This window comes from Octopus bimaculoides, chromosome 3 (assembly GCF_001194135.2).
Source record: "Octopus bimaculoides isolate UCB-OBI-ISO-001 chromosome 3, ASM119413v2, whole genome shotgun sequence".
Lineage (NCBI taxonomy): Eukaryota > Metazoa > Mollusca > Cephalopoda > Octopoda > Octopodidae > Octopus > Octopus bimaculoides.
In genome coordinates, this window is record NC_068983.1 from 105447180 (window position 1) to 105457906 (window position 10727).

Sequence of the window (10727 nt, forward strand, 5' to 3'; positions counted from 1 at the left end):
CTACCAAAAATTTTTGCCTGAACTCTGAACCAGCTGTCATCAACCTCCAATTCAAAAGACATCTGCACCTATTTCATGTCATCCATTCTCAAACTACCTTAGTCACTTTCCTTTCATTATAATTGAAAAACAAATTTCACTTAACAAGTTGAGTCCACACTTGGACTCACTTGTTCAGCAAAATTAAAGTGGAAACCAAATGGAATTTATTCCACCTTATGTTTTACTGTTGTACACAATAACTTTCTAATACAGCCTATCTTACAACAGAAGAATAATCTATCTTTCTCTGCTAAATTGACTGGTTTACACAATTCCTCAACTACTTTGAATCTTGAGTCAATGAGAGAACTTCTATATGGTTGGTCAATCTGCTAGAAACAGCAACCAAATCTTCCTCAAATACACCCTACTGTTTTTTGGTTAGAATATTTAAGATTAGAAATAATCATTATTATGCTCTGCTGTAAGAATAAGCACTGGTGCCAATTTGTTCAAATAAACCCTTAAAGACAGTGCTCCAGCATAGCCACAGTTCAATGACTGAAACAAGATAAATATATCGAAAAAAAAAAAAGAAATATAATTACGGGAAGTCAGGAGAGAAACTGCTCCAAACAAGTATTTGATTGTCATAGTTATTCACCACAGCATTACCAATGAACTGTACAGCACAACAGAGTTGGACTTCAGCTACAAGGAAAGAAAAATTCATGAAATTTATTAACATGCTAAAATACACACATTTTATTCTAAATACATCCAAATTAGTTCTATCACATTTTCAAGTTGACCAAAGCTTTATATGTAAGATTTGGAATTTGGTAGTCAGAAACTATGCGGAAGCTCATCAGAACAACTGTTTCTGTTCTTTTTTTGTATGTTTTCTATGGCTTGATGCTTTCCTATTGCAACAACTGTACAGAGTGTACTGGGCGTGTTTTATCATGGCACCAGTACTGGAGGGTTTGTCATATCATTGACAAAACTAAAAAGTCTGCTCTATCCTATGTTGTTTCTATTCATTTGTTCACCAGCACCAGAGGGTCATCTCATCCTTAAAAGATAGGAGAGTGAAGAAAGAAGATAATGAGAGCAAGAGGGTAATAGAGAATAGAGAGTAATGGAAAAGGACTAGAGTAATAAGAGCAAGGTGAGAGGGGAAAGAGTAAAGGAAGAATGAGTGAGAAGAACAACTACATGATGGTTGTTGGTAAGGAGATAGGATAAAAATAATATGAGTGGTTTGATGGAGGGAAGAGAGAGAGTAATAAGAGGAAGACAGAATGCTAGAAGAGAAAATACTTAAAGTGAGAGAAAGATAGCAGAAAGTGATAGCAGAGAGATGGATAGACAGATAGACAGACAGACAAACAGACACAACCAGCCAGATAAACAGATACAAACAGACAGAGGGAAAGACAGACAGACAGAGGGAGAGAGAGTGAGTGATGGCAGAGAGAGTACTCAAAGACATAGTAGGGAGAGATGAAGAAAAACAGATATCAACTATGAATGATGGAAGGAGTTATGTGAGAGAGAAAGTGATGGTAGCAATGAAGATGATGACAAGGGAGTGAAAGATGTCAGTAATGAGTGATATGAGAGAGAATGTGAGAGAGTGATTGTTAGCAATCAAAAAGTAATGATTGGTAAGGAGAAAATTGAACAGACAGATTCAATGTGATGCCATCATTCAGGACACATGTAATATGATGGTAGAGAGATGAAGTGATAGTAGGAAGGCACATTGGTAGGAGATGGATAGGTGGTAAATGAAAGTGTAACAGAGGAGAGTGGCCATAACAATCAAGAGAGATTCAAATGGTGAATATTATACATCTCAATCTCCATTTCTACCATCAGCATGGTAACAACCATTTTTCTCACTTGCATAGGTTGAGTGCCCCTCCCTCCGCTCCCCTGCCGCATTTTCCCACAAGCCATCTTGTTATCATCTCTATGAGATTTAGCTTGTTAAGATCAGTCTTTATGCTTCATCACATGTCCTCCTAGGGCTATCTCTTCCACAGATTCCATCTGCTTGGAGCGCTTAGCATTTCACGCAACCATTATTCTGCATACACGTTACATGCCAATTATCAATGCAATCGTCTTTCTTGCACACAACATCTAATTCTTATTTCCAGTTTTCCTTAACTCTTTTGTGCTCTGTTATTCATGCACATTAACATTACACATCCAGTGGTGCATGGTCACTTCATTTCTTGCCAATTCTCTACATTCAAGGACCATGTTTTGCTATCAAGAAGCATCACATTTCATATACAAGCAAAGTACAATCTGCCTTTCACTCTGCGAGAGAAACCCTTTGTTGCCAGTTGAGGTAGTAGCCCCCAAAGAAAAACAGATCAAGTGTAAATAGATTCATCATCATCATTCAAGTTTTCCATGCTGGCATGGGCTGGACGGTTTGACTGAGGTCTGGAGAGCCAGAGGCTGCACCAGGCTCCAATCTGATCTGGCAATGTTTCTACAGCTGAATGCCCTTTCTAACGCCAACCACTCTGAGAGTGTAGTGGGTACTTTTTATGTGCCACCAGCACAAGAGCCAGTCAAGCAGGCTGAGCATCAATCACGTTTGAATATTGCTTTTTACATGCCACCAGCACAGGAGCCAGTCAGGGAGCACTGGCATCAGCAACGTTCGGATGGTGCTTTCCACATGCCACCGGCACGGAAGCCAGTCAGCAGGTATTGGCATCAGGAATGAAATTCTAAAAGGTAAATCATCATATAATTGTGCAACACTTAAAACTGGATATGTGGGTCTGTAATCATTCCAGGAAAATGAAGGAATAGTGTAGCAACCTACACATGAAAGGCATACTGAGTGAATGAGACAATGAAGGAGGAACAACTCTGCTGCCAATGCTAAGAAAAGAGTACAGTTAAGTCATTTATATACATGAGCCACAAATATAAGATCTCAAAGGTCATATGATTGCAAAGTTTCACTTTGTGATATATCATGATGAAATTCCAGGAGTATTAGTTGCTACTCATAATCTGTTACCCAAGCTTTCATAGAGTCTACAGACCCACAGTCACTAAATCAAGGCACCTCACAGTGGAACTGAATGGTTGGGAAGCAAGCTTCTCAACCACACAGCCATGCCTGAGCATATATAAAAAAAATATATACAGGATGATCATTGTTAAAACACTTTTGATCATTAGTCTATTCAATCAGGGCTGTCTAAGGGTTAAACATCAACAACAACCAACCAGGTGACATATTAGACTTCTAAAAGAAAGAAAAAAAGACAAAAAAAAAACACGGTAGAAATGTAATGTTCTGTTCTGTTGACACTCTGGCAGCATATCACTGAAAATAATATTTGGCCAATTAATAGTGTTATATGACATGACCACTGTCATTAAAACCAAGCCAGTGAGAGGTTCTAACTGCTTTAGGTGTATCAAGATGCAAGATTCTCTACCTTCAGGGCTATGTCATTTTATTAAACAATATTCTGTTAGTGTTTTCAGTGGTAAACTTAGGAAATTACATGAATTTATTTGTTAGGAAATAATTTTTTAAATCTCAAATGAAATTCATTATTCAAATTTTTTTTTTTTTTTTTTAAATTTTTAAAATATGTCTCTTACCATCTTCACTTCCTTCTTTTAAGATCATACGAATAAAGTCTCGAGCCAGAAGTGGGATTCGAGAGTTTCTGAAAAACACATGAAAAGCATTTATAAAATGGGTAAATTTATCCATAGAAGAAAAAGGAACCTCCCTTTCACAGGTCTTGAAATGCTAAAAAAAAACGCCAGTACACTATCAAAATAAGGGATAAACAATTATACTTCTTTTATCAACAAAAAATTAAGCATTATCAAATATATACTGAGATTTTTTTTTTAAATTGAAGTAAAACTGATTTTGATTTCATTTACCTTGAAATGTAAAGTAGGTTTAAATGAGAACAAAACTTTGCTACAGCTATCAAATTATGGTGATTGTGCTTGAATAGACTCAGGGATCAGAGGTAGTCAAGCAAAATGTTTTAAGAGAAGGTCATAGGTCCAACTATAAGGCAGCATATTTGAATATCTACTTTCTCTTCTACTAATGTATGTATCTATCTACTCTCATAATTCCCATAAATATTTAAACTTAATAACACACAAAAAGAAAAAAATGAATGGTAGTGACCCAGCATGGCCAGAGCCTTTGGTTAGGAACATGGAAAAGACAAGGGTGTAACATCCACAGCTATTTCCTAACTAAGGTTATTTTACTTTGACTATCGATTGCTATATCTTCTAATGCAGAAATTTACAGATCTTCATGACAATGTTTCATTATGATATATATTTTGATCATGCGTGTAATTTGAACATACAAATGCTGAATAATGTAAACCTTCATCTTTCTCTCTCCCTTTTTCTTGTGTTTTCTCTTTCTATTTTTTCCCCAATTCTGCTATTTCCGTTTCTTTGTCTTCTCTTCTGCTTCTTTCTTTAAATTTTTACCATTTAGATTATTACCTCCCTTAGAATAACACTGAGAAAACTGACTGACTACAGGAACAAGAATAATATGTCTTGAAATTTTTAAAATAAGAGGGAAGCTGACAAAGACAAACAGGCTGGAATAAGGGCTATTGGTTTAATCTATACATAGAGCAAATTCCTGTTGCTGTATTTTTACCATTTTTTATAAGAAAATTAAATAAAATCAATGAAAAAAAGTAAGACTTATCCATACCTACAAATGGTGTCTTGGTTATCTTTTGAACCGATGCATGAATTGCGTAAACATCTAAAGACTTCAGTAACTGTCTGATTTAAACCTTTGACTTCTCTTGATTCAGCCAAATAGGTTTCTAGAATTGTACTTGCTGTTTCAAGGAACTCTGAAGAGACGGTCAAGCTACAGAAGAGAATGAATGTATTTATATTATGGAAAGAGTAATGAGGGAGGGGAAAGGGGTTGGTGACAGGAGATAATGAAGAGAGAAACAGAGAGGGAGGAAGTAGGAAAGAATGTGAGAGGCGGTAAAGAAGAGAAAAAAGGGCATGAAGAAGATAAAAGAATTGGAAAGACAAGAAGGTAAGCAAAAAAGAAAAAGAAAACGGATGAAAAAAGAGGGAGAGAGATAACAGTATGAGTAGGAAGAAAAAAAAAAGAGAAAAAGAAGAAAAAAAACAAGGTTAAAGAAAAATAGAAAAGAAAATTAACTCGGAGAAGAATAAGGATGGAAAGAGAGAGAAAATGTGAAGCAATATATAGAGAGAACAAACGATGTTCAAACCAACCAGGTTGGGTCTCTCAGACCTGCCTTACAATGTCATTCAAAAAATATACAATCACATCATCAAAATTTCAAAAGGGAAAAGAATACATGTCTGATTAATTCAAAACAATGTCAATAAATAAGAATTATAATACATTTTAATCTGAATGCTACAGGATTAAATAACATTTTCAGGAAATTTTCTTCTTAATCTTGAAATAATTGGCCCTAATTTATTACTGTGTCAATACACTGTAGACTCATTAAGTATCTATCACCTTGATTGTATCAGAATCAAATCCCTCAGTCATGAAGGATACATAGATAAAAAAAAGATCTCCTTTTTTTATAACAACATTGTTTTAAAATATCAGAGTATGGCTTCATTATCTTGGGACACTTAAAAAATTTATTTTCTATTATTACTTATAATTTTACAATTAGGTCGAGCAATGGAGAAAATGCCATGCAGTATTTATTTACAACCATTTATGTTTCAAGTTCAAATCTTGCAGAGGTTTGACTTTACTTGTATCATAATGTCAGAAGGTAAAGTACCTATCAAGTATTGAATCAATATAATCAACCATTTCCTTCTTCTGAATCATAACTATTATTATCACATTACTACTTCAAATGTAAGGAATCATCATCATCCCTACTACTACTAGAACAATAAATAACAGAAATGATAAAATGCCAAATTAAACACTGTATACATTTTTACATATACTTCTTTATAATCTGGGTTCAATTCCTGCTAGAGTTCATTTTGTCATACATACAATAAGTACTTATCAAGTACCTGAATCCATTAAATAGATAATAACACTCCTCTGTAAACAAATATTTGAAGCCTTGTGCAAAAGTTAGAAATCATCTAGTTAGGTTTATCAAAGACCTTTTGTTACTATTTGCAACCTTATCAATTATATGCCCTCTCTACTTCAAGTCTGTAGACCATGTACCTAATATAGAGACAATGAAGATATCAACCTGATACCTCCATGCCATTCTTAAACAGAGTTGATTTAGATTACTCGGTGACTATGAAATGACTAAGAAAAAGTTGTTCATGCCAGGAAGAGAGGTGGGTTTCCACATTTTACAAAGAGCCCTTCTTTGAAAAAAATTAGAAGTGTGGTTGTAACTAGTTTCTGGATGTCTACCACTTACATTTTCATGAGTATATTAAACGAAAAGACAAAATAATCCTGATCATGGTTGTGTAATAATAAGAAATTTGCTTCCCAATTACATGGTTCTGTGTTCAATCCCAGTGTGTGGCACCCTGGGCAAGTTATCATCTACTGTAGCTTCAGGCTGATCAAAGCCTTGTGAGTGGATTTGGAAGACAGAAACTGAAAGAAACCAATCATGTGTGTGCGCGTGCGTGTGTCCATCCCCCATAATTTAGAGGTTCCACAAAAAGAGACCGATAAAGTACCAGGCTTAAAAAAAATAAGTACTGGGGTGGATTTCTTCAACTACACTTTTCAAGGCGGTGCCCAAGCATGGCCTCAGTCCAATGACTAAAATAAGTAAAAGATAAAAGATAAGCAATTGAGGTACGAGAGCGCAATGTTCAGGCTATAAAATAGGAAACAAACTAGTATAAGGGAGGTAACTTCTGAAATTCATTAATTTTCTGAAATTAAGGAAAATTTTACGTGTGAATTGATGGGAAAATGAGAATTAGATGCCACAATTTCAACTAAAATTTATATTACTTTTTTACATTTTCTCCATAGGATTAAAATTTTATTTTTTCATTTTTTTGTAATTGATTACATACACTATCATTTTTAATTATTATCAAATACCATCAAAATTCTGGTAAACTGTTGAATAAAAAAGTGAAAAATGATTTCTAAAAACCTCCAGCTACATCTATCAGTACTTCACACAACACTCAAATTACAATTCAAAAAATGTTTAATGGCTAAAATCAGAAGTATTTAAGCAACTTCATGAATCTTTTTTCTGGGAAGTTATTTCCATAACTGGCAAATTTTTTATGTAATTTTTTTTTTACCACCTCCTAACATTTGGGATTTTTTATTTTTTTTTAGTGAGTCCACTCAGTCCGCATTTAGGCCAGGTTACAAGAAAGGGATAATCGTTTTTTCATAATTTTATGGTATGCTAACACTCTATACACGTCCTTAACCCGAAAATTAACACTAAACCTACTAGACAAGTCTTCGTACTCTCCTTTAAAGCCTCTACACTAAAGTACAACATAGACCCCCAAATATCAGCCCTACTAAACATCTAAACCACACGTCCTGAAGGGTGGTATCTGCTTTTATGACCCTCTCCTTTCTGGTTATCAACAACAATGGCTTCCAGTTACTCTAACTTAAATTCTCCTTTCCTCCAAATATGTGATTCCTACAAATCTCCAAATTCCTCCAGCCACCAAAAACTTTCTTGCATCAAGGACATATATTTCATTTTACCCCTCTCTGAAGCCACTGTCCTCAGTAACTTTCAGCATTTGCAATATTTCTTGATTCTCAAGATGGCAAGCTGGCAGAAATGTTAGCATGCCGAACGAAATGCTTAGCCATATTTCGTCTGTCTTTACATTCTGAGTTCAAATTCTGCTGAGGTTGACTTTGCCTTTCATCCTTTTGGAGTCGATAAATTAAGTACCAGTTGCATATTGGAGTCAATCTAATCAACTAACCTCCTCTCCAAAAATTTCAGGCCTTGTGCCTAGAGTAGAAAAGAATATTTGACTCTTGCACTGATTGCATACTAATAGCAATGGTATAGAAACTAAATCTCTTTTGCAATTTTCAACTCTTCACAGCAATTAGTTTCATTCTCAATACACATCTTTGACCAACACACCCTTCATCTCTTTCTCACCTATAACCTCAGCCTTCACCAAACAATCACTATTTATACCAATCAGGTTCTCCAATCCACTTACCTATCTTGACTACCACTCACTTAGACACACACATGGCATTAAATGAATACAAGTTTGTCTATATCAGTGGTTCTCAACAAACTTTTTGTCTGTAGACCTCTTTGAATCCTGTTTTATTTTGGTGAACCCCCATAGCCATTCAATGCTTAAAAACTAATTTTATAGATACCTCTATAAACTTGAACTTGTTTAGTTTGAACTATGTAAGACATTAGAGAAAGAAATCTGTTTCTTGCAATAGATACACCAAAAGCAAACTTTTTTCACATACTTCTATGAGTCTCCAATTTACTATTTTGCATGCATGAACCCAATAAAATCTTATATGGACCCTCAGGGGTCATATAGCCCCTAGTTGAGAACCACTGGCCTATATGGTTAAGTTCTCTTTGCAGCAACACGGTTTAGGGTACAATCTTGCATAGTACCTTGGTAAAGTGTCTTCTATCATAGTCTCTGACCAATCAACAAAGCCTTGTGAGTGAAATTCAGTAGATGGGAATTGCCTGCTTTAACACCACCATTTGAACCTCAGGATTCTAAAGCATTCAGTCTGTGGATTAACTTCCTCCCTTCCACCTACCTGTCTCAGTGATCCTCAAAAGAGTCATAGTCATTATCCTTCCTATTCTGATGAAGTGGTGACATTTAAGAACAAAATAAATTAACAGCCAAATACTATGGAACCCCAAATTATATTCAGGGTTGGCATTAGGAAGAGCATCCATCTATAAAATTCATGTCAAAATAGATAGTAGAGCCTGGTGCACTCCTCTAGCTTACCAGCTCCTGTCAAACCATCCAACCCATGCCAGCATGGAAGATGGATGTTAAATGATGATGATGATGACATTATGGTATTTCAAGTCACCCAACTAATTAAAACCCTGTCAGTTCAATGCTAACTGTTTAGTTGCACAGGTACTTAACCACTATCCAATCAGAGACTACTAAACAGATGACTGAAACTATTCTCTTAGGTTTGCCACTCCACATCCCACACAACCAAAACTCATAACCCCAAACCCTACAAGTGATTCACCCATACCTGCACTGCAGCAGTTCATGTAAAGAACACAGACTAATCAGTCTGTTACTTCTTTGCCAAAAGCCTTCTCAAGTAAAGTTAATTGATAGACAATCATGAAATCTTCATCACAATTTTATGTCCACTTTCCATGCTGGCATGGGTAGGACAGGTCATCATGAGCTAAGTCAGTTCTTATTCAGAGTTACTAACCTCCTAGACAAGTCAGAGGAGCACTTCTTGTACATTTAATTTGAGCATGGTTTCTTCAGTTAGAACACTTTCCTAACATTAACCACTTTACAGAGTGTAATTGGTGTATATTATCATTGCATTAACACTAGAGAGGCTGACATGTCCTTGACAAGATTAAAGGGTAAAAAGGACCCGATTAAAGGGTAAAAAGGACCCTATTAAAGGGTTTTTCTCATAAAAAATTAATGTCATCTAAAAACTGAATAGCATTTACCAACTACTTCAACTCCAGCAAAATCAGTAAAAAAAAATGCAAAAGCAGCCTCTGTGTGTATGTGTGTGTGAGAGAGAGAGAGAGAGAAAGAGAGAGAGAGAAAGAGAAAAAGAGAGAGACATCTTCAAGCTCCCTAAATTCCCAAGCTTTAGCCAATCTTTTTGAACTTTTGGCAAAAACAAAATTTCTATCTATATATATATATGTGTGTGTGTGTGTGTGTGTGTGTGTGTGTGTATGTTTGTCCCCCCACCATCGCTTGACAACCGATGCTGGTGTGTTTAAGTCCTCGTAACTTAGCGGTTCGGCAAAAAGAGACCGATAGAATAAGTACTAAGCTTACAAAGAAAAAGTCCTGGTGTCGATTTGCTCGACTAAAGGCGGTGCTCCAGCATGGCCACAGTCAAATGATTGAAACAAGTAAAAGAGTAAAAGAGTATTCTGTAAGTTTATTTTTTTATTAAATTTGTGAGAAACAATAATTCTTCATTCACCTGAAAGCATATATAATGTAGCATAGAAATAGCGGTAGTTTGAATAAAATTTAATTAAAAGAAAATTATTGGATCCATTGGACCCGGTTGGTAATTAGTGACATACATTTTCTCTGGTAGACCAAGGGTTAAAACCTGCAATAGAGCTTCAAGAAATAGTTCTCTAAGGGAAGTTACTGTGTAAATACAAAATATAAGGGAGATAACTATTTGCAACTGCTTGCCATTTAGCAGGAAATCCAAAATGTTATGAATTATCAGGGAAGACCATAGAAATATTATAAAACAAATACCAAGACTGCTTTTGTTTATTAATCTATTCAATACAGGTTGACCTATAGCTAAACAACAACAAAAGGAATTATAAATTTATAAAATTTGAATCTGCACCAACGTTTACGCATTCATAGTGCTAAAAGTGGGAATTGATCCCAAGCATTAAATTATTTGGAAAGATTTCTTCCCGTCCTCACCCCCATTTTCTCGCAAATTTTGGGTGGTTTTTTTGCGAAAAACCTCCGTTTTA

At 35.4% G+C, this 10727-nt stretch overlaps 1 protein-coding gene across 4 annotated transcripts in view; it reads right to left on the reverse strand.

Annotated features, from left to right (window-relative positions):
* The window catches only part of LOC106870549 (ataxin-10), a 60757-nt gene that overhangs the window by 39166 nt on the left and 10864 nt on the right, over nucleotides 1-10727 (reverse strand). For all 4 annotated transcript variants that reach the window (XM_014916673.2, XM_014916674.2, XM_014916675.2 and 1 more), the window contains exons 3-5: nucleotides 4742-4906; nucleotides 3634-3701; nucleotides 591-693 (exon numbers count right to left, since the gene is read on the reverse strand). In XM_014916673.2, coding sequence (XP_014772159.1) covers nucleotides 591-693; nucleotides 3634-3701; nucleotides 4742-4906 — 336 coding nt within the window. The remainder of the gene's footprint in view (nucleotides 1-590; nucleotides 694-3633; nucleotides 3702-4741; nucleotides 4907-10727) is intronic.